The 24448-nt window shown below is 41.1% G+C and overlaps 1 protein-coding gene across 14 annotated transcripts in view; it reads left to right on the top strand.

Annotated features, from left to right (window-relative positions):
• LOC122267271 (serine/threonine-protein phosphatase 2B catalytic subunit 2) overlaps window positions 1–24058 on the top strand; it is a 186055-nt gene extending 161997 nt beyond the window's left edge. For 2 of the 14 annotated variants that reach the window (XM_043037368.2, XM_043037306.2), the window contains 12 exons: window positions 52–163; window positions 1258–1403; window positions 9247–9386; window positions 9635–9712; window positions 10224–10317; window positions 10601–10727; window positions 11432–11509; window positions 15686–15709; window positions 18445–18529; window positions 18678–18775; window positions 20763–20965; window positions 21333–24058. In XM_043037368.2, the coding sequence (XP_042893302.1) occupies window positions 52–163; window positions 1258–1403; window positions 9247–9386; window positions 9635–9712; window positions 10224–10317; window positions 10601–10727; window positions 11432–11509; window positions 15686–15709; window positions 18445–18529; window positions 18678–18775; window positions 20763–20950 (1170 nt within the window). In that variant the 3' untranslated portion in view covers window positions 20951–20965; window positions 21333–24058. The remainder of the gene's footprint in view (window positions 1–51; window positions 164–1257; window positions 1404–9246; window positions 9387–9634; window positions 9713–10223; window positions 10318–10600; window positions 10728–11431; window positions 11510–15685; window positions 15710–18444; window positions 18530–18677; window positions 18776–20762; window positions 20966–21332) is intronic. The other 12 variants (XM_086546171.1, XM_086546173.1, XM_043037356.2 and 9 more) reach the window with 8 other exon arrangements.
• Window positions 24059–24448: the final 390 nt, after the last annotated feature.

Here is a 24448-nt window from a genome sequence, read left to right as displayed (position 1 = left end):
TCCACTTTGCAGTGGCGTTTATTAATGTGCATTTCTCTCTCTCTTTTTCAGTGTGTTCTATATCTCTGGGCGCTTAAGATATGCTATCCCAATACTTTATTTCTATTAAGAGGAAACCACGAATGTAGGCATTTAACTGAATACTTCACATTTAAGCAAGAATGTAAGTACTATTGGAGTTTGTATTTGTTGTTGCTTTATCTTTGAGATGAGTTCACCTGTGATGATATTGGAATATGTGTGATGTATATATATTTAATTTTTTTTAAATTGTTGGTCACGTAGTTTTCGTATGAGGTTAATGTAAATTTTAAAGATTGTTAGTTCAGCTTTGTTTTGTGTTTAGTGAATTCTTAAGTCAGGTTTGTAGTTTTACCGAATGACTCATTGAGTGACCTTTATTATTATAATTATTAATGAAGTTATCAGTAATGGTGGTAGTAGTAGATTTTTATTGATATTATTATTGTTAATATGTTATTTTACTACTGATATTTTTGATGGCGTTATCATTATTAGGATATTAATATCTCACTGAGACTTATCAGTGTGACAAATGTAGAAAAAGTATGAATGAAAGATGATGATTAAACGTAGCAAGAAATGAAGTAGGAACGTCGGAATGCATCCGGGACATTTCTTGCTTCGAGAAGGTTTTCGTTTTCATTCATATCTCTTCTACGTTTGCTATCTTGCCTTAGTATATACATATATTAATTGATATATCTTTCACCCTTCCCTTCCAACCCCCTACCCTACTCTTCCAACTACCTACCCTCCGCCCTATCCTACTCCCCTTCCCTTCCATCACCACCTGTCCCTTCCCTTCCACCAACACCTCTCCCCTTCCACTCCACCACCACCCCTCCCACTCCACTCTCCTTCCCTTCCCTTCCCTTCCCTTCCACCACCACCTTTCCCTTCCATTCCACCACCTCTCCCTTCCCTTCCCTTCCACCACCACCTCTCCCCTTCCACTCCACCACCACCTCTCCCCTTCCACTCCACCACCACCCCTCCCACTCCACTCTCCTTCCCTTCCCTTCCCTTCCCTTCCCTTCCACCACCACCTTTCCCTTCCCTTCCACCACCACCCCTTCCACTCCACCACCACCCCTTCCACTCCACCACCACCCCTTCCACTCCCCTTCCATTCCATTCCATTCCATTCCACCACCACCTCTCCCTTCCCTTCCACTCCCCTTCCCTTCCACTCCCCTTCCCTTCCACTCCCCTTCCCTTCTTCCTCTCTTCCAGGCAAGATCAAATACAGTGAGCGTGTATACGACGCGTGCATGGAGGCCTTCGACTGCCTGCCTCTCGCCGCCCTCATGAACCACCAGTTCCTGTGTGTCCATGGAGGCCTCTCGCCGGAGATCCACACGCTCGACGACATCAGGAAGGTAAGGAAACGGGAGTCCGGAGTCCGGGAGAGGGCGTTTTCTTTGGGGCGGGTGGGTGGGTGGGGGCGGGTGGGGTCGGGTGGGTGGGTAGGTTGAGTTGGGGTGTTGGAGGAGGTTGTTTGTTGTTGTTTGTTGTTGTTAGTAGTTGTCGGGGTAGTAGGGGTTGTTGTTGTAATACTATTAGTCGTTGTGTTAATAGTAGTATTAGTAGTAATAGTAATAGTCGTAGTAGCGGTCGCCACGAGTCGTATCGAACGAGGGTCGGTGAGGGGATGCAGCGTGGAGTCTATAATGTATTATGCATGTTTTAGGTTGATTGATGAGTGGTGACGCGGGCATGGCTGCGAGGTGCGGATTTGGGGCTATTAAAGATTTTTTTTTTTTCTTTATAGTAGTCCTAGTAGATGTTTATCCTTGGTCGTCGCTGTTTTTTCTTTATCCTTCAATTTCTTTTAATTTCTTTCTTTCTCTTTCTCTTTCTCTTTCTCTCTCTCTCTCTCTCTCTATCTCTATCTCTTTCTCTTTCTCTTCTTCTCTCTCTTTCTCTTTTTCTTTCTCTCTCTCTCTCATTTTTTTCTCTCTCTCCCTCCCTCCCTAATTTATTTTGATTGTTTTTTATTAATTTTTTTGAATTTCTTCGGTTTATCCTCATTTCCGACTTCCCTTGCGAATTTAACTGTCCATTTTCCTTTCCGTCTTTGATTGTTTTTTTCCCCTCCTTTCCAATAGTATGGTTTACACCCCCCTTTCCTCTTCCTCCACTTCCTCTTGTTCCTCCTCACATTTCCCATCTTCCTCCTCCTCTTCCTCCTTCACCACCTCCTCCTCCTCCTCCTCCTCCTCTCGCCGACATCATCACCCTCTGCGCCCCTCCCCCTCCCCCTCCCCACCAACCAGTCGGTTCCCCCTACCCTCCCTTCCCCTCATCCCATACAATCCCTTCACCCATGAGAAATTGCTTGGTTAATAGGATGTGGGAGGTGGATGGTCCATATTTATCTTTCCGTTTTTATTTTTTGGGTCTTTTTTATTTCCCTTAGAAGCTACTTTATTTATGTATTTTTAATTAAATTGTTGTGCGGTTGTAAGGACGTTTTGTGGCGATTTGCGTGAAAAGGTTTTTTTTCTTAAGTTTCTCTTACCTTATCCTTCCTTTCAATATTTTTTTTCCTGATATTGTTGCAGTATAATCTGGATTGAAAATGCGCGCACATGCGCACTCACGCACACACACACACACACTCACTCACTCACTCGCTCACTCACTCACTCGCTCACACCACGAGCGAGAGGAAGGGCAAGGGAACAGGTGTCCCACAGTGACAGCAGGGAGTAGCAGACTGAGACTAGCAGGTAGCGATGGAAGAAGCGCGCTACTAACGCTGAAGCAGGTAGCCACAGGTGTAGATTCTCAGCGTGGTGGGAGCATGTAGAAGATAACAGGTAGCAGGAAGACAAGCAGGTAGCAGGTTAGGGAAAGAGGGAAAAGGGGGTGGAATCTCTTGAGCAGGTTGAATATCGTAGGGGCAAAGCAGGTAGGAGGGCAGGTGTAACAAAGCAGAAAGCAGGTAGGAGGAACAGGTGAAAGGAAGCAGAAAGCAGGTAGGAAAATCAGTGTATGGAGGAGAAAAGAAAGGTAAGGAGAAGAGGTTTAACGAAGCAAAAAGCAGGTGAGAGGACAGATGTAAGATGGCCAGATGGAACAGGTGTGAGAGGGGAAGAGGCAAGCAGGTAGCTAGGACAAGTGTAAGGAAGAAGAGAGACGAGATGCACAGGTGTTTGACAGCATAAAGCAGCGACGAGGAGCTGGCATTTAAAAGCAGAAAGCAGGCAAGAGGCACATGTGTTTGAAAGCGGAAAGCAGAGATAAGGCGCCGGCTTTTGCAAGCAGAAGGCACAGAGAAAAATCGGGTATGAAAATCCAGGAAAGGGGAGAGCAGGTCGAGAAAAGGAGGGGAGAGCATCGAGCGTCTTTAAGCAGGTAGTGAAGGGCGTGAATTAGCGGAAGCGGGGAGAGAGGGGAGGAAGCATCAAGCGAAGAGTGATCGAGGGGAATGTGGCAGCAGGTCAGTAGGTTAGCAGGTAGGGAGAGCAAGGCAAGGCGCGGTAGGGAAACAGGAGGAGGAGGAGGAGGAGGAGGAGGAGGAGGAGGAGGAGGAGGAGGAGGAGGAGGAGGAGGAGGAGGAGGAGGAGGAAAGAAGGGTGGGGGGCGAGGGAAAAGGAGACCGAGAGGGCCGGATGGGGGGGGGATGGGGAAGGGGAAGGGGGAAGGAACGACCATCCGGACGGACGGACGGACAGAGGAGGAACGGAAGGGCGCGAGAGTCGGAGGGCGTGAGGGCACGGGGAGCCTCCGGCCATCATGAGCAGGCGAGGCAGAAGCAGGCGAGGCAATAGCAGCAGCAGCAGCAGCAGGAGGGAGAGGGGAGGCGGCAGCAGCAGCAGCAGCACTGCGGCAACTGGTGGCGTACGCGGAGTGGGCACGGGCGGAGGGAGGAAGGGCGACGGGAGGAGGAGAGGGGGGAGGGGGAGGAGCGGCGGCGCGGTCCATGACTGGGTTACCTAGGCAACGAGCGGGATCAATCCGACAGCAGCCCGCCGACGGTAGCTCCCCATCCTACGCTAGTCCTCGACCTTCTCCTCCTCCTCCTCCTCCTCCTCCTACCCCTGCTTGTCCCCCCCTCTCCTTCCCCCTTCCCCCATGTTACTTTTCCTCTCCCCTGTTATTTCTACCCTTTATTTTTTTCTCTCTCTCTTCCTGTTCCTCATGTTCCTTCTCGCCTTCTCATCCTTCTCTTTCTCTTCCCTTCCCTCCTCTCCTTATCCTCTCTTTCTCATCCTTCTTTTCCTCCTCCTCCCCCTTCCTCTCTTCCTCTTCCTCTTTCTCTCCTACTCCTTCCTCTTCCTCTTTCTCTCCTATTCCTCCCTCTTCCTCTTTCTCTCCCTCTCCTCTTCCTCTTCTCCTCCTCCTCCTCCTCCCTCTTCTTCTTCTTCTTCCTCTCCTCCTCCTCCCTCTTCTTCTTCCTCTTTCTCTTCTCCTCCTCCCTCTTCCTCTTCCTCTTCCTCATCCTCATCCTCATCTCCATATCTCCTCCTCCTTCTCCTTCCTCTTATTCCACTTCTCTTCTTCTCTTCATCCACCTCTTCCTCATCTCCTCCTCTCCTCCTGTTTCTTCCCTTCCCTCCTTTTATCTGGAAAAGATGTAGTTCCTGCAACACCATCTTTGCTTTCACTCTGCGTGAAGGGAAGGGAAAGGAGAGAGAGAGAGAGAGAGAGAGAGAGAGAGAGAGAGAGAGAGAGAGAGAGAGAGAGAGAGAGAGAGAGAGAGAGAGAGAGAGAGAGAGAGAGGGGGGGGGGAGGAAATACAAGAAAAGGGAAAGGAAACAGAGGGGAAGACGTGTACTTGAGGCGGGTCATGAATGGTGGCCGGGGAACATGAAGGAATGAATGAATGACCGACACTAATCATCTGCCCCCCCTCCCCCCCACCACCTCCCGCTCCACCTCCCACCCACCCCAACCTTTCTTCTCCTCCACGCAGGGTACATTTCCCCCCCCCCCTCCGCCCCTCACCCACTCCCTTCCCCCTCCGCCGCGGCGTCATGTCAACTCTTTCTCTCTACTCCCTTCCTGTCCTTTCCTCATTTTACCTCCCTCCTCTCCCTCCTTTCCTTACCCTTCTCCCTTTCCTTTCCTTACCCTTCTCTCCTCCTTTCCTTACCCCTCTCTCCTCCTTTCCTTACCCTTCTCTCTCTCTCCTCCTCCCCTCCCCTTACCCCCTCTCTCCTCCTCCCCTCCCCTTAACCCCTCTCTCCTCCTCCCCTCCCCTTAACCCCTCTCTCCTCCTCCCCTCCCCTCCCCCCCTCTCTCCTCCTCCCCTCCCCTCCCCTTAACCCCTTTCTCCTCCTCCCCTCCCCTCCCCTTAACCCCTTTCTCCTCCTCCCCTCCCCTTAACCCCTCTCTCCTCCTCCCCTCCCCTCCCCTCCCCTCCCCTTGCCCCTCTCTCCTCCTCCCCTCCCCTCCCCTCCCCTGGCCATCATCGGGGCCATCTTTGAACGCTGTTATTACATCACGTATTACTCGAATCCGATCACTTGGTCTGGCTAACTCTTTCTCCTTCCCTTTCTTTTTCTGTTTATCCCTATATCGATATCTCTTTCGTCTCCATCTCCCTCTTCCTCCCCCTCCTTTCGTCTTCATCTCCCTCCCCCTCTCCGCCTTTCGTTTTCCTTTCTCTTTCCCTTTCTCTCCCATCGCTCATCTTTCTCCCCCCATCCCTCATCTTTCTCTCTTCTCTTTCTCATTCTCTTTCTCTCTATCGACCGATGTATCTCCTTTCGTCTCCCTCCCTCCCTCTCTTCCTTCGTTGTCCTTCCCCATCCGTTCCTCTCTGCCCTGATCCCACCCCGTCCCCTCATCATCATCACCCCTCCCCCCCTTTCCCCTCTCCCATCTTTCGGTCTCCACCCTCCCCCCCCTTTCCCCTCTCCCATCTTTCGGTCTCCCCCCCTTCCCCCCCTCCCACTCAAACACATACCCAAGGCCTATCCATACGAGATTTATTTCATTGTCGAAGCCTCAACTAGATGACCCCCCCCTCCCCTCCCCCCTCCCCCATTGCTCGCGATGAGGGCTTCAGTTTCCCACGTATAGCTTCTGATAGATAGATGGGCACGGTGCGACTGATGAAGGCTGAATTGCGTGTAATAACGCGGGTGTTACTTTATCTCTTGGATAGTGGGATGTTTGGTATTTGTGTGTGTGTGTGTGTGTGTGTGTGTGTGTGTGTGTGTGTGTGTGTGTGTGTGTGTGTGTGTGTGTGTGTGTGTGTGTGTGTGTGTGTGTGTGTGTGTGTGTGTGTGTGTGTGTGTGTGTGTGTGTGTGTGTTTATAAATTAACGAGTGCAAGAATAGCGTAGTATGGTATTAGGATGGCTATTTTAGGCTAATAAATGATGACACAAGCAGGTTCGCACACGGAACAAAAGTTACAACCTTTTTTTTTTTTTAGAAGTTGTTGAAGGAATCATGAAGAAATGCAGCTTGACGAGAGCGCGAAATGGACGTTCATGGTGAAATGCGGAATAGTCGGATACGGAACAGAATAGAATTTTAGAAGAAGCCTTTTTCGGTCTCGATTATTATTATTTTTTTTTTTTTTTAGTAAATATGACTCTATGGTGACGTAGGATTATTTCGTTTTCAATCTATCTTAAACGTTTTCCTTTCTTCATTTTGATTTAACGATGCGATTCATTTTTTCGCGGTTTATTAAGATTCATTTTCCGTGGAAACGGAACTTCTTATTTAGACGTTTATCAGTCAATTTATTTTTTACTTCAATGGAAGTGAATATGGAAAATTGAGGCCCACAACATTTTTTGTTTACTATCTTAGCCAACGGCTAGGAGAAAGTAGATACGAGGGAGTTCTTTATTTTCTTTTATTTATTTTTATTTATTTATTTATTTATTTATTTATTTTTTTTTTTTTTTGAGAGAGAGAGGGGGGGAGAGAGAGAGGGGGGGGGGTATGGGGCAGACAGGCAGGCAGTGAGAGGGAGAATGAATGCAAATTTAGGGCAACGGCAGCGTTGGATGATGAAATAGATAAATACACAAGGTTAAGGTCGAGTGTAAAGCATGATGGTGGGGGGGGGGGGAGGGGAGAGGGGCATGGGGTAGCGAAACACTTCTCCTCCTTCTCCTCCTCCTCCCCCACCTCCTCCCTGCCCACAGCCCCCAGAACTGCCGTTGGAGAGCGGATCATGAGGGCGGCAGGGTACACGCCCGCATCTCCTGGGTGTACGGGAGATGTAGCGTATTGGCGCTTTCTCTATTTTCTCTCCCCTCTTTTCCTTCTTCCTTCGTATCGTATTCACTCCCCTCACTCTTTCCATTCCTCCCTCTTTCCTCCATCTTTCCTCCCCTCACTCCCTCTCCTTTTCATCTCAATGTCCCTTCCTTCTATTTCCTCTCCCCTCCTCCCTCTCATCCTCCCTAGTTCCCTTTCTTCCTTCTTTCTAACACCCTTCCTACCTTCATTCCTTTCCTTCCCCTCTCTTCCCATCCATTTTTCCTTCCTTCCCTACCCCCCTCTCTCCTCTCTCTCTCTCCCTCCCTCCCTCCTTCCTTCTCTTCCCTCCCTCCTTCCTTCTCTTCCCTCCCTCCTTCCTTCTCTTCCCTCCCTCCCTCCTTCTCTTCCCTCCCTCCCTCCTTCCCTCCCCTCCCTATCTCTCTATATCCCTCCCTTCCCTTCCCTTCCCTCTCTTTCCTCCCCTCCCTTCCTTCCCTTCTACTTACCCTCCCTTCTCTCCTCTTTGCTTCCTTGGGTCGCGAAGGGAGAATCGAGGTGAAGCGACAGGCGAGTGCGGTTCCCTCTTGGTTCATTAATCCCGTCTGGGCAGCGCTCACGGGGTCGGGAGAAGTGGGGGGAAGGGGAGACGAAGGAGAAATGGAGGAGGGGGGAGAGAGAGGAGTGGGATGGAAGGAAACACGTAAGGGGGAAAGGTGAAGGGTGAAGGGAAGGTGAGAGGTTAGAAGGGGGTGGGTGAAGTAGGGAAGGAGCGAAGGAGAGACGAAAGGGAAAGGAGGTTGAGGGGACGAATGAGGGAAGGGAGATAGAAGGATGGATGGATGGGGGACGGAGATGGATAGGAATGACGAAGGGGGAAGGGGGAAGGGGATAGGGGGACTGGGGAGAGACGTAAGGGTAAAGGAGGTGGGGGGGAAAGAGGGGAGCGAGGGATGGAAGAGGATCAGGGAAATAAGAAAGGGCTGGATGGAAGGATTGAAGGGAACGATGGTTAGATAGCAAGGATAGACAAGAGAGGGGAACGAACGGAGAAGAGAGGAGAATGAAAGGGCAGGAAAGAAAAGGGGGAGAGGCACACCTGGCCCGAGGGAGAGTGCGCCCCCCTTTCACCGCCTCAGTGAGGGGACTGGCGAGACGGCTGTTGTTTGGAGGGGCTGTTTGGCTGCGATTTGTGTGCATATACATACTTTCATATGCACTTACATGAATTTATACATACCTATATATGCACATACAAATAAACATATGCACATACGCACGTACATATGCACACATGTACATACACAACAATGCACCTACGCACATATGTACGTACATATGTATACACGTACGTACGTGTATACGCATATACAGTAGACACGTTTTATTATATATCGGCAATGAAAGTAATACATACATCATAGTACCGAGTTGGATATTTCAATATAAACTAATAATATATTATTGAAAAAATCTGGAAGCTTGTAATTCATAAAAGAAGATTTGTAAGTGCAAACATTATTTTTGGTTCGGTCCATTTTGTGTCATGAAGTAATATTGAAATGTTATACAGTTGAGAATTGTTTCCATTCCCACTGATATCTTCCATCATAAGAAGTCTCTGGTCGGTGCACCAGCGGCAGGTTCGAACTCAGGCGACATTTCTAATCCCATTCTCATTCCGCTCAAATCCCTGAATCTAACTTCTTCTCGCATCTTCTCTCGGTCTTTGAGAGTACTGCAGCTTCATGAAAGATTTCCTTAGTCTTTTAGTTGATTTTGTGTCCCCTCGCCTTTTTATGTATTTTCGTCTGTCTAATTTTTCTGTCGTCGTCGTCTTTTTGTTGACAATTAGCATTTTTTTTGCTATTTCTTGAGTACTGGGGGAGTTGTTCATTTTGGTCTAGTGCTTGATTGATAAAGGTCTTGTTTAGGCCAATAAAGATCATTCAGCAAGATTTTTTTTTTTTTCATAGATGATGATTATCACACATGCAATTGGGTTAATTTTATATCTCTTTATTTACTGTGCAACGTCTTGTCTTTGCAGCTGGACCGGTTCAAGGAACCCCCTGCATTTGGACCTATGTGTGACTTGCTATGGTCAGACCCCCTGGAGGATTTCGGCAATGAAAAGAATGCTGAACACTTTTCTCACAATTCAGTACGAGGTTGTTCTTACTTCTACAGGTAATGGCGGCAGAACTACTTGCTGTTTGTTAACTTGTTAAATACATAGATAAATAATAAATAAATAATAGATATAGAGAGAAAGAAGAGGTATGCAGATGATTGGGTTTAATTGTTCATGTAAGATTTTACCTATATAAGTGGAACAAGTAGAAAGATTATCCTTGTTCAGTGAAACATTTTGATGCATATTGAACATATACATTACACATTTTGACTGTTCTAATTTTTTGTTTTATTTTTTACAGCTATGCAGCTTGCTGTGACTTCCTACAACATAACAATCTTCTTTCCATAATCAGAGCCCATGAAGCTCAAGATGCAGGGTTAGTATAGCGTAATGTGACTTGTTTAGATATGTCTAAATGACACTGACACTGTGTTTAATGACTTTTGGTTTAGCGTTTGTGCAAGCAGCTAGGGACCAAGATAGTCTCCAAGTGAGCAGGTTTGAATTCTGCCAGCAGTCCAAGGTTAGGAAGGGTTTCCTCTTGGAAATGGTCTCTTTTCATGCTGAAACCTAATGTTCTTCAGAAGAAGGCACCGACACAGCGCCTCTGAGGGAGGTTGCCATGCAAAAGGATGTATGACATCGAGATTCCTTTTGCTTTTGCTCCCTTCTCATTCACTGGTGTAAATGCAATGATCAGTTATAATTTACGATATAGACTTCAAATATCCATTTATCATATAATTTTCTTAGTTTTGCAGGTGTTTGTATGCTTAAAGAGAGAAAATAGATGTCATGGTATTATTATTATTTTATTTCCTCAGAACAAAAGGTTTTTCAAAAGTAAATGATCAGAATTGTCTCGTGATACTCGCCCTATATTTCAGGTATCGTATGTATCGCAAGAGCCAAACAACTGGTTTTCCATCCCTTATCACAATATTCTCAGCTCCTAACTACCTGGATGTGTACAATAACAAGGTGAGTACTGCCGTTCGTCGTGTATTGTCATGGAGAATATGGGATTAGTGTTTCAGGAGATGGAATTTTTTACAGTAGTGTTCTCTCAGGAATGTCTAGTTAAATGTTTGATAAATACTGGAGTTAATAGGTTTGTTAGCTATTGTTGAGAGAAGAGGATAGTGAATCATTAGATGACTATATTTGCCATTGGTAAATAACCAGCAATAGATATGTTATATTTATAATTTTACAAGAATCACCATACTGAGAAAAAGCCATTAAATCTTTCCCTGGATTCTAGGCTGCCGTGTTGAAATACGAGAACAATGTGATGAACATTCGACAATTCAACTGTTCGCCTCATCCTTATTGGCTCCCGAACTTCATGGACGTCTTCACATGGTCACTACCATTCGTAGGGGAGAAAGGTAAGGAAGGATCTGTGGTTCCAGGAAAATGTGGGGGGGAAACTAAAGGAATAGGAAAGTGATCCCACCTTGTGAAACATGCTTGTTGCAGAAGGGTTAATATTTGAGTTGTTCCTGAAAATGGTAGCTGTTAATCATTGCTCACTTTCTTGGCTATTGTACATCTTAATAGCCCTTCAGAGACGACCACATCTGAAGATGCCCAGCATGGGCTGGGCATCTCAAGATATGAGTCTATATTGGGTTTATTAGCAAAGTGATGCTAATTAACATTTGGTATGATAGGTAATTATATCTAAACGGATGAATAGCTTGTAATTTCAATAAAAGAAAAATGCAAAGTGATCTGACTCCTATCACATAGGGATCAGTGCAAAAATATGTTGCTTTTATCAATTTCATTTCTGCTGTCATAAAAAGTAGAACTTTTCATTGACCTATTTGATCATAAACCTAAAAAGCAAAGAAGATTAAAAGCAATATTAAATGAGATGTTGGTATTTTAAAGTTGGCAAAGCTGTAATTACAAAATATTAATTTGTTGTAAAGTGCACAAAGCTGTTAGTATAGTATCTCTACAGTGTACTTCCATTTTGCATTAGATCATCAAACCTTTGTTTTAATTAAAGCTTAAAAAGAAAAAAAAAGAAAAAAAAGAAAAACAAGTTTAACTGACATGTTTCTCCTCTATCTTCTCTTCACAGTAACGGAGATGTTAGTGAACGTGCTCAACATATGTTCTGATGATGAGCTCATGGATGGAGAGGAGTCACTAGAAGAAGGTAGGTGTATTACTATGGACGTTTTTTTCGAGAACAAAATTCATCCATTTTCTTTTTTTCTTTTTAGTTTCTAGTAGTTTATAGACATCAATTGAGTCAAAGGGAGATATCATTCTTTTGGTTTTTGAGGGTAGTTCTTTTTTCATGCATTGATTTATCTGTCCTTTTCTATATTTATGTAATGATGGGGAAAAAAATGGTAGATTTTTAAACAGATTTTTTAGATTCTTATTCTGTACATTATCATTCTTTTCCCTTAATGTTAGTTTATCTATTACTGAAAGGAGCCTACTTCATTCAATAAAGGTAGAGTTTTTAAGGTTTCCTCACTTCCTGGATGCCAATTTGGAGTTCATGCACTTTGAATTATGGCTGTCCAGTTTGACTTTAGATTTGGGCTCTCAGCCAGAAGTTAGAAACTCTTTTTTTTTTTTCTAATTAGTCTCCCCCACATGCTCTGGATGCTGTTGATTTTGTCAACAGTGCGACTACAGACCATCCTAGCTTTTTGTATGTTCTTGTGGATTTGCTTTTAAATCTTTGCTTTTTTTACAATTAAATTTTTAGTCTGTGGTGGTACAGTTGGTAAGCGGGCAGTTTGGAGCTTGTGTGGGAAGTGAATTTTATGATTAACCTTCAAAGGCTAAATTGCTTTTTTATTTTTATTTTTTTTTTTTAAGAAAAAAAAAAAAATTGTATGTGGATTGTGTACAGTTCCCATTGACATAACTGCATATGTGTTACATTGTTTAGGCTTATTTGAGTAATGCAGTGCTAAATTCCTGTTTGCAAAAAAGAGATTAAAGTAAAAGATGTTAGCTGTTTTCCACAAGCAGACTTTTCAGTGCGTAAACAATGCCAAAGATGTTTCCAAGATCTGGCTGTCAGTGCCATATATATATATATATCTTCTGTGAATGCCTCAAATTTTAGCATTTTGTAGGGTTGAGTTTGGGTCTCTTTTCATAGTATTCAAACCTCCATGGCAAGGCTATCGGGCACCTAACGTGTTGATAACGCACATTAGTTTCCGACAGCCCTGAGCCGGAACACAAACTCAGATTTTGTGATACTTATTCTATTTTCCCTAGATGTTTGTATAATGATCAGAAATCATGGTGCTTGAGTTCATTCCTTTCTTTATTATTGTTATTGTTATTATTATTATTATTATTGTTATTATTATTATTATTAGAATCTTTTTTGAGATTGTGCTACTGGGGTAGTTAACTGCATTACTCATTTTACCTTATCTTGATTGATATTTTTTTTTCTTGAATTGTTAAAACTAAATAGTCAGAGATTTAGAACAGAAATTTAGTTTTAAAGCTTGTGTATGAAAGATATTTTTCTTTCATGATTTTTTTTAAACATTTGTTTTCATCTTTTTGTGTGAAAATTGATATGAACATGTACAAGCAAATTCCTTGAAAGTTGTGAATTCTTGCTATGTGTACTTTTTTTTTTTTTTTTTACCTTTTTGGAAGGGAAAATGTCAAGCTTTTTTAAGCACTTTTAACAAAAATAAAATTGGTTTATTAAAAGAAGTGAACAGATTTGTATGTAGGGGAGATCAGGGCTTGTAATGATTTTTTGCACATTTTTAATAATACAATAATATATAATTTTAGTAATAAAGTCATGCCATTTTGTATTGTTTGGAAGAACTTCCAATAGGAATGATAGGTTTATCTCGTTCATACATGATTTTTGACTGATAGCACTCAAAAAACATTAACTAGATTTGAGAGATTCCTAAATTAACATATTTGTTCTTAAAACTGAGATCACATTAGGATCCAGTCCTGTATATTTCTCAGTTCTTTGTACCTAATCTTGTTCTGCACATTCCCTTTTCTCTTTTGAAGTAACATGTAATAAAGAACAAATAAGAGAAGATCAAAAAGATTCTCTTGCATGCCATGATATCTTTCTCCTAGGTGGAAGAAACGTTCTGAAATAGTTGACACATGCTATCTGTTCATATCTTTTTCATAGATTTCTCTATATTCTGAATTAATGATTGTTTGAGTTTTTATTTTACTTGAGATTGCCATGTTAGTTCCCATCATTGGTGACAGCCCAGCCTGTCTGGGGTGTTAGCAATATTGGCACGCATTATCTTGCTGTGCGACCTCATGATCATGGCTTCATGAAGGCAGATGATGGAACTGTACACATCTTTATGTCCTAAGTGTTTTACCAGTCTTTTCTACTTTCTTTTTGTTCTCGTGAATGGTGAAGGGGAAGATGGTAAGACCTGATATTAGTGTCCCAAGGCTGTAGTGTCACTGTAGAAAGTACTATGTGGCCTGTTACTTATTCTTAGTTTAGTTTGGTATAGTAATGCCTTGTTTTATATTGTAAATGTCCTGTGTATCTTCTATGAAGTAATTTTACTATAAGCTCATTTGGATTCCAAAATTGAACTTAATTATGTACTGTTAGAAATGTGTACTCTTCTGACACGTTAGTTTGTGTACAGGCCAGCATAGTCCACGAGAAACTAGATAGATGTACCTTAGTATCTGATAGTGGCAAGTTGGGATAGACCTGCCCTACTGTGCCAGCACTGCTGTACACTGTGTGACGTGCTGGTGTTCATGTGCCTGGCCCCAGCCCGGTCTTCACCATCAACTTCCTCCCCACACTTACTGCTGCACTCACTCCTGGTATCTAAAAGTATATAGAGCTAGGTACTTGTACCAAACCCTATCACATCTCACTGGTGTATTAACGTGCACCAATCAAAATATCGAAAAAAGAAGAAATCACCAAATCCCAATAACAGTATTCTTTAATCAATCTGTGGAGTTAATACTAATGCAGGAGCCATAAAACACTTGCATTGTGTGTTATGCATCAAAGACAGCCCAAAATTATATCCTCAGAAAGGGGTTTTGGAGATCAGTATTTACTAATCTCAGACGGCTGAGGATTGCTAGAAAAAATTAATTAATTAAAAAATAAATTTCATTGCAGTGAGGAATTGTGAGCTCAGCAGTGGTTATTTTTTATAAATATATTATTGCCGGGCTGGCTTAAACAATGGGCGGGATGGAGTTTAATGAGAGTCCTAGCTCCCTGAACTGTCCTGAGGCCAACTACCAAAGAGTCTAGACCAGACTATTGTGGGAAATGTACCTTGAGACTTTTAGGAGGCTATCACTCGAATGAACTGCCATTGGCGTATCCAATACAGTGGGCACCTTATTTCAGGGAGTGTACATAAAATAAAAAGAAAAGATAAGGTAAATCTTTCAGGCCAGATTTCATGACATGCAGCCATTTTCTCTTGGCCTGTAAAATGTCTCACAACTGTGTATGTATTTAAGATATCCATTGGAGTCATGTCGTCTTCTTTCGACTGCATGTAATCTGAACGACCACAACTGCGATCCTTAGGTGGGACATGAATAAGGATGATTTTTTTGTATTGACAATTTCCCAGATACAAAACTTTGTCCTTATGATTATCCATCTGAGTCTGATTGCTGTTGTAACGGTGCAGTTAGATGCAATGTCTTGCTTGTATGGGGTAATTTGACACTTTTTTTAGATTTTTGGAGGTCACCGGTTGCTTGTATGGAATGACTGATGCATGCTGACTGGAAATGGCTGGTTGTCAGGTTCTTTGGTTATTATTATTATTGTTATTATTATTATCTATTTTTTTCTCATTATTTCCTTTCGGACTTATCCTTTTTCGGGGGAATGAAGCACAATTATACATTGCAGTTTTGGCCATAGATTATATGAAGCCTTGCTAAAGAGGATCATCAGTGCTTGTATTTTTTTGTCACTCTCTCCCCCTCTTTTTCTTTCCTTCACTACACTTGTACCCCAATTTATTTTACCTTTTTATCAAGGTTGATGAAGTGTTCCACTGTGGAACGAAGCCCCCTTGTAGACAGTAGGGTACCGACTCTTCCATGAAGGACAGAGTTCCACTTCCCGTAGGGCTTTATAACATCTTTGGCCGTGCAGCACTGTGGTACTCAAATCCATTATGGGCTATTGTTAATTTCACTTGTATTGTCTCCAGTATCTTTTTTATCTAGTATTTCCTTTTTCTTTCCATTTCCTGTGGCTTGCGTGCACATAAAATCCAACAAATTCCTGCTTATCTTCTTGGACCTTAATACTTGTTGATACTGTTGTGGCAAACATTGCAAGCAACAGCAGTGCTAATTGTGCCGGGTAAGTTTTAGCACCGGGGCATGGAGCCAAGTAAGGAATTTGCATGCCTGTCTGAAGTGCCTCACAATGGGTTTTCTTTTTTTTTCTCCCCCCCTTTTCTATTTCTTGTTTTATTTATTTGTTCTCTTATGCCCCCACCCCTCTTTATTTTACTATTGTTTATTTATTATTTATTTTTATTATATATTTTTTTATTTGAATCTCAAAAAGCATGTGCCTATTTTTGTGACTATCCCTTTTTCAGAAATTTTATTTCCCAGTAACTACTTCACTTCACGACTGACTCCAATAGGTTTATTTGTTGATTTTTAATACATATCTTTTTCTTATTAACATTTTCAAATCCAGAGATGATGATGAATAGTAATAAAAAAAAAGTTATACCCAGATTAACTGTCACTAGAGAGTTTGACGAATGCTAATCACGTCAGCTAACCAGCAATGCAGGTCGTGCTATGTTCAGAGCTAAGTTTGTGCTTGAAGTTGTGGTTACAAATGGTGCTTTTCCAACTTAGTGGAGTAGGTATCTAATGCATAGCTGTGAGTGGCTGAAATTATTATATATATTTTTTTTTTTGAGAGCAACACCCTTTTTTTTCTGGAGGTCACTAATGGCTGGCAGTCCCAAACCCAAAAGAATATAATAATGATGATGACTAATTTGTTTTCTTTTTTTATTGACAATAAGGATTTTGAAAAATTGTGTAGTTAATAGACAGTGCTTCAAGCTGCTTTATTTTTTATTTAATTTTTTTTTTGTGATTAAGTCTTGCTTCTAGTTACATATCCTACCAAGAGCCAACCTAGTTTTGGGTAGTAGTTAATGATAATGATGATGATGATGATGATGAAGGGGATGAAAGTAAAAACAACAACAACAAAAAAAAAGTATTACAGAAGACTTAGTTCCCTGTTTGCAACTTGGAAGGAGAATGAGTCTTCTAGTAATATAGAATTCTAGTAAATGGTTTTGGGGATGGGAAGTTCAGCCAAGGATCTTCGTTTAATTATAAAGCAGTGATGAAGAAAAGTAATTTCAGAACTAAACTTATTTTTTTCTGCTGAATGGGTTTCAATTTTAAATATGTTTGTGATGATTAACTTGTATTATTTGTATGTGTGTTAATGTGTATATATATACTGAATGTGTGTGCGTGTGTGTGTGTGCGTGCATGCATGCATATGTGTATGTATGTAGATTATATTTATATTTATATTATATATATATATATATATATATATATATATAATATATATATATATATATATATATATATATATATATTATATATATATATATATATATATATATAAAATAATTTTTTAAAAACAGACTATACATTGTATGTATATATATTGTTTGTGTATGTATGTTTCTGCATATATACAAATGAATATACATGCATGCATGATATGTACACACAATTTTACAGACTAGGACATTCTCATTCCTGCTCACACGCACACGCATACACGCACTCTCACACACACACACGCACACACACACACGCACACACACACGCACACACACACACGCACACACACACTCGCACACACACACTCGCATACACACACACTCGCATACACACACACTCGCATACACACACACTCGCATACACACACTCGCACACACACACTCGCATACACACACACTCGCATACACACACACTCGCATACACACACATGCACACACTCGCATACACACACACATGCACACACACACACATGCACATGCACCACTCACACACTCGCGCCACTCTCACACATATAATGCAATATAAAACATGCACTTGTGCATGCAGATGGACCCAACACAGTCTCTTGTTCTCTTTCTCTCACTACTACTCGCTCTACCCCTTGCTGTCACTCTATCTCAAACACTCTTACTTCTGGGGCTCATACTAGAACGATAGGATGTTTTCCCTAGTTGCAACAGAAAGGGAATGAGTCTTCTGGGTTGCAAGAAAAAAAAAGACAAAAAAAAAAGATAGTTAAAGCTCTTGAATAGAAGACTCTGGTAGTGGGAAGTTTAGCCATAGATGAAACTGCACTCTAGGACATAGATGCTGCTGTTCCTGGCTTTTACTTAAGAGGATATGGATGACTAGAGGCTTGAAGGGAGGGGATGAGACTTCCTCGTCACAGGGTTTAGGTTCGAGCAGCGCAAACACTTGACGCAAGAAATCTCTTCCTCCCCGCTGCTGTCATCCTTTAGATTTTGAAACTGTGGCATTGATCCATATGTGATGCCAGAATACTGTATGGGATGTTCACCTATGTGTTGTCTTGCTGGGAATGTTGTCGGTATATGTTACGTCCTAACGATGGATTGACCATCTTGTACACAAAGGTAATACAGTCAGTTTTGGGAGAGTATATATAACACACAAAAAATAAAATGTCATAAGTTCAATGTAATTTAGAATATTCATTTTTTCCCTCAATTTATTTTGGAATAATTGGAGATTCACTTATTTTTTTTCTCTCTCTCATATCACTTTGAAGTATCAAGTAATTCAAACATGAATATCTGTTTCTCACTCTACATTTATATATGCATTAAAAAAGATATTTAAAAAAAAGGAAAAAAAAAATGTTACCTGTCTTTGAACCCTTATGTGAACTCTTGTGATTGTAGCTTCTGTCAAGTGAGATATTGTTTGGAGTTACTAGGGTTATTAAGTAGGGTCAGGCAACTAAGAGAGTTTATTACAATTAGTGGAAATTCCCGCCAGAAAAAGGTGCCGCATTGCGGAAGGAGGTCATCAGGAACAAAATTCGTGCCATTGGCAAGATGGCCCGTGTATTCTCTGTCTTAAGGTAAGTACAATATTATACTGTTGGTATTGGAATTTATTGGTATATATTAAGGCCACAAATCATCAATAATTTGAAGCAAATTATTATTATTTTTTTTAATCATGAGCATAGGATTTTTTTAAAACCTAAACAAAATTATCTTTTCCAGAGAGGAGAGCGAGAGTGTATTACAGCTGAAGGGTCTGACCCCTACTGGTGCTCTGCCACTCGGAGCCTTATCTGGAGGCAAAGCGTCACTCAAAAATGGTAAGATACTCCATGTAGCTCTTTTTGTTTTGTTTTTTTCTATGAACCAGAAGATTCTACGCGACTGTGGATTGGTGTGTCTGTTGACTCTACTGTACTGTGTGTACTCTTTTTTCTAGTTTGTTTTTTTAGACTTTGATGTAAACTAAGATTATAGTTGGATTTATGGTAAATTGTTCAGTTTATTACTATCAATAGAGGCCATTTTTCATAGAAAAAAAACATTTAAAGGTGTTTGACTCTTCTTTAGATGTTAGCTGTTCTTATGAATTCAAGAACTTTTTAAATATATTTTCTATGCTCATTTTTACAGCAAGCTCATGCAGTGTTTTGATTTTGGGTCAAATGAAAAGGGAATCCTATGATCCAAATTTTGACCAGCTTAATCATAGTAATTTGATCATTTCTCTTTTCCCAAGAAACTTGATTTCACATTCATTTGTTTAATGAATAAAGGTCTAGGATGTAATGCTAGTAACTTATTTTATCATTTCTTCTGATGGATTAACTCTTCTCCAGCTTCGATTCAGCGAAAGAAAAACCGAAGTAGGTCTTACTTGCCTAATGCCGCTAAGATTAAATAAAAACGACAACGTTTGCTGCTGTAACTGCGCGCTAATGAAATCAGTTGGTTTTGATGTAGAGATTTAATTTCATTTGGATATAACTTGAAGTACTATCATTATATGGCTACTGTAAGGATGTCTTATCAAGAAGCATTATGTTAATTGTTTTTTTGGTTTTGAGAGTGTAGAGAAAAGATAAATGAAAGCTTAACAGAATGGAGGAAAAGATACAAAACTGTTTTTAGCCTTTGATATGATAGATGTAGGGGCTATTAGATCTAACTGTTAATCTGTTGTATTGGAACATATGGATATATTGTTTGTCTTTGTGCTTGCCGCATTTGAGTGGAAACAGGCCACTAAAAGTTAGTTTCAGGGGAGGTAAAATCTTAATTTGGTCTGATGCTACCATGATGTTATACTCATTATGTACATGATTATATCTACAAATCCGTACCCATTAAAAGAATTAATTTTAAAAAGTAGGGTGCTACTTTGAAAACATTATAGTTTGTGGTGCTTGTACTGTTCAGGTTAATATCGTTCGTCACAATGGTCAAAACGGAGTTCCGAGGCATTTATAGCTCCGCCCACATGGAGACGTCTCATCATTCTTCTACCACTAGTGTGCTGTCTCACTGTTCACAGGCACCAGAGACAATTTTGCACTACAAATTTCAATCAATGTCGATTTATTTTTACTTTCATGAATTGGCTATTTATACCTACTATGATTATTTGTCACATCTGTTCATTACTTGTAATCACAGATAGTTTAAACACTATGGGAAGTATATATTTATATATGAGGAGTAAATAAATATAGATGTAGATTTAAAAACTAAGAGATCATAATAAGTAGTTTCTGTTATAATTATATATAAATAATAAATATTTTGTTAAACTTCATAATATATAATATACATAAGTAACACATGATAACACTAAATCTAAAAAATTGACATTTGAAGTTTTGTTTTTTATGTTTTTTTGTGCCTATGCTCGCCAGTCTAATGTACGTTTGGTTGGAAATATGACGTGATATCATCATGCAGGCATACTTATAAGTGCCTGGGAAGTTTGTTTTGACTAGCTTTTCTTATGACCAATTTTTACTATGCAAGTGCAGTATTACGTTACTTTTTGATAGATGTAAAGAGAGCCTGGTATTTGACTAGATACAAAGGTATCAGAAAGGAAGTGTTTAGCCTGAATGGATGTCATTAATTTTTTTGATCATGGCATATATTGTTTGTCAAATACTTGCTTCTGAATATCGCTGACAGGGAAGGTGACAAGTTATTCAGTGTTCAGAAGGATGGAAGGTTATCAGTTAAGGATATCTTGTGAAATGCTTCAAAGTTATTGGTTCTCCCTCTCTGTCTTGAATGAGTTTCCAATTTTTCAATTCTCTGTTACAGCAATGGCAGGATTTTCACCCAACCACAAGATTACATCCTTCGAGGAGGCTAAGGGGCTTGACGCCATGAATGAGCGCATGCCCCCCAGGAAGGACGCTCCAGCTCCGCCTCCAGTCACCTCCTCCCCTCCCACAGTCGAAGATGCCAGCTCCAACTCCTCCAACACAGCACCCAACACCCACTTGTGAAACCCACAGCCTCAGGTAACTCGACACCCAGCGCTGGAAGAGTAGAACCTGTTTGATGTATAAATATAATGCTTGTGTGTTTCTTTTTGTTTTGTTTTTTTTCTCCCAATGTGCTGATATGTATTTATATGACTGATGATCAGCAGTTTTTGTCTTTTTGTAATGGATATGGAGTTATCAAGCATTAAAAAATTGACATACTTGAAGTGTTTTCTGATTACTTGTATTGGTTTCTTAACATAATGGCAAACTTGGATTGATGTGCTCTTCATTGCTTAGACATTTGATGTAAGCAGTTGGAAATACTAGCTTTTGTCCTTTTTTTCACTTTGAATGCAGTATGGCAGTCCAAATATTGCATTAATGTACTATAACGTTTCAGGTTGGTTTGGTGTGTGAATGTAGGTGATGAAATGTCAACATCCTGCTGATCTCAAGTATGGGGTGACTGCTAGCAGGGTGAGGCTGCCTGGCCAGTTATTGGTTGTGATGCAAGTCTTGCCTCAGCCCCTGGTGGGCCCCACTGGCCAGCCAACCCCACTAGGCATCTTGCCGAGCCCTTGCCGCTGCCGCCCTTACCGCTGCCGTTGGCTGGGGCTAGGCTGGGCCGGGTCGCGGGCCAAGTGATCGAAGGCCCATCGGTGCTGCCACCATGGAGGGTGCAGAGTAGTGTGGCAGATGCGGCCTGGCCGGCCCCAGGTCGTCGGCACCCAAGCTGCTGCTGCTAGAGACTTTGACCCGGTCACCCAACCCCCTCCAGTGTCCTATCCAGTACACTGTCAGGCTACCACCCTCTGTGTTGCCTACACTGTCGGCTTTCAGTTGCACCCTTCCTACCCATTGTGTTGGTGATGTGAGTGAGGACCATGACTGTTCCCATGGGGGCTGCTAGGGTTGCCACCATTAACCAGGAGCCACCATAGGCTCAGGAATAATGGATAGCCACTGGACAGGTGTTAGCATGGTGGTGTGTGAAATGTGTCAACCCTCCAGCAAGGCCATACTGACCAGGAGTTACCAGCTGCAGTGTCTGTCCAGGTTGTGTCACATACTAACAATGATACGTCTACATTGAAACATTACTCACATTATCTAAGTGAACCTGTTCATACATTGACAAAATCATGTAAATAGTTTTTCTTTATTATTGTGTATAGCATGCTTGAATATTTACAGACTGTCGTACAGCCTCTCTAAAGCCCCTCTGTAGTAAGACAGCAGCCTGTGTATTGGTCCAGTGGACTGTTGGCAAGCTTTTCCTGACTCTCTGCCATCAATGTGACATTTAAGGATGCAATACATTTTGGCCTGTGTGCAATATATGGTCATTCTCATCTAGAATCCTAAATTATCTTAGGTTAGAATGGTAGCTTGTCATCTCTTGATCATTGTTCTGTGGCTCCTCAAAATGTGAATTTCTATAAGTTTAATACAATATAGCGTTAAGCCTACAGAGGGAGTGGTGTACATGCATCAATGAAGCAACCTGTTTCCCGGACTATTATCCTCGTGTAATTCAGTCCCTCTGACAGTAACATTTCATGTTAAAGATGATCCTGTTGCTACTGGACGTTTTCTTCTTGATGGTAATTTTCATACATGCAACTGTTTTGTCATGTGAGACTGTAGAATTCATATTTATCAACTCTGCCATATTAAGTGTTATATAAAAGATAACTACTAATAATAATAAGTCGTGTTTAAAAAACAAATTTTATGCCTTTTTCCAAACCAAAGTGTCCTAGTCATATTTCTCACGTGGAAACAAGGCATCAGGGCCCAGCCAGTAGCATGTTGGGCCTTATTGAGCCCCGACCCCTTCCCTCCCATCCTCCACCCTCATCCCCCTTGCCCCCGTCCCCCTCCCCCATGAAATTATGGGCCTCACTCGCCATGAACTAGGAATCATCCACCACCAGTCCTAGATTTTTTCCTCCCCTCCCGCCCTTTCCCTTCCCATGTTTTAAGTGTTGAAATGAAGACCCTCAAAAAAAAATACAAAAAATACAAAAAAAACAAAAACATAAAAAAAAGGAAGAAGTAAATACAGTAAGAACATCCAAGAATGCGCTCACTTATTTTTCACTATAAAGACTTTGCTGGTTGGTGTAAATTTTTAACATGCAAGTAGCCCTAAACTTTTTTCTCTTGTAGCTCTTAATACCCATGAGAAATATGTGAATGTGTGTTGAAAATGATTATTATGATATGTTAATATTTATCATTATAGACATGAATAAGACTATAATTTGAATATAATTTCATTTGTGAGATAGATGTTGATTGCTTTAATCTGGTATAAACATATTATTTTCTGTGAAATAGGATCTAAGTTTTCTCTTGTTACCATGTTCTTTAATAAAACTATTATTAGGAAGTCTCAAATGTTGTATATCACAAGTATAACCTTCCATATTGTTTTTACCATTTGAAGCTGATGTTCTTTTGTCAGTCCAAAGCATAAGCTCTTCATGCCAAGCTTTTCCAGGTCAAGCCGTTCCAGGCAGCTGCAAGGAAGTGGCTGGTGCTGTAGGCTCCGTGAACTGTAGAACCGCAATAATAATTAGTTTAAATATCTTAAAAAAAAAGAGAGAAATAAATATGAGGCCAAATGTGTACATAGTTGTACCCTGCCTACGGTGCAGAGCCCAAACAGCCACCAGAATGCCCCCTGCATCCCTGGAGAAAGTTGCCTCGTGCCCTTGCTACAGGTCAGTCCTCGAGAGGCAAAAAAATCGGTCTGCTACCTTGTGCAGTGTACATGAAGCCTGTTTATCCCTTGTGCAAAACATCAGTAAGAGGTAATAAAACATGTTAATTATTATTATATAAACTTTATTCAAGTGTAATTCATAACTAATCCAGAGCCGTAATCATGACCTGTATCAGTGTGTGTATTGTTTCCAGCAGTTACAAACTTAAATGCCTTTGTGCAACTGTTTTATACTTCTCAGCATCTCTGCCTTTGTGGTGTACTGTAATATATTTAGTTATATAGCCATGTTCATTCTTTTTGTTTAACTGTTCTAATTCAAAGAATAATTATTATGACTGGACGTTTGCATTGTTTCGACATTGAGATTCTAAATAAATTCTAAGAATCTTTAATACCCCGTTTTGTTTTCACCAAGTACGATGATGTGGTCATCTGATCATTGGGTTCTTGTCATGCAAAATTCATATGACATCAGGAAGCTACAGTATACAGTATAAACTTAAGCTAATGGTTTATACAAAATGGTTATTTTATATAAATCTTATCAATGCCTTACATAACACATACTTGAGGGGGAAACCTTCAGTCCTGATTCTGCAAAACAATGAAGAATCTCAGACCATTAGTTTTACTACATATCATTCATAAGTTTCAAATATATGCAGTGCACAAGGGAATGATAGTATTGGTTACTCTTCCAGGAGAGAATAAAATCTATATGATCAATCTTTCCATAAAAGTGTAATTTAAGTCATGAGTTTTATCTTTTTATATAAGCAATT

This window comes from Penaeus japonicus, unplaced genomic scaffold, assembly GCF_977035675.1.
Source record: "Penaeus japonicus unplaced genomic scaffold, GWHDUDI00000001_assembly GWHDUDI00000017, whole genome shotgun sequence".
Lineage (NCBI taxonomy): Eukaryota > Metazoa > Arthropoda > Malacostraca > Decapoda > Penaeidae > Penaeus > Penaeus japonicus.
This window is presented reverse-complemented; position numbering and strand designations above follow the sequence as displayed.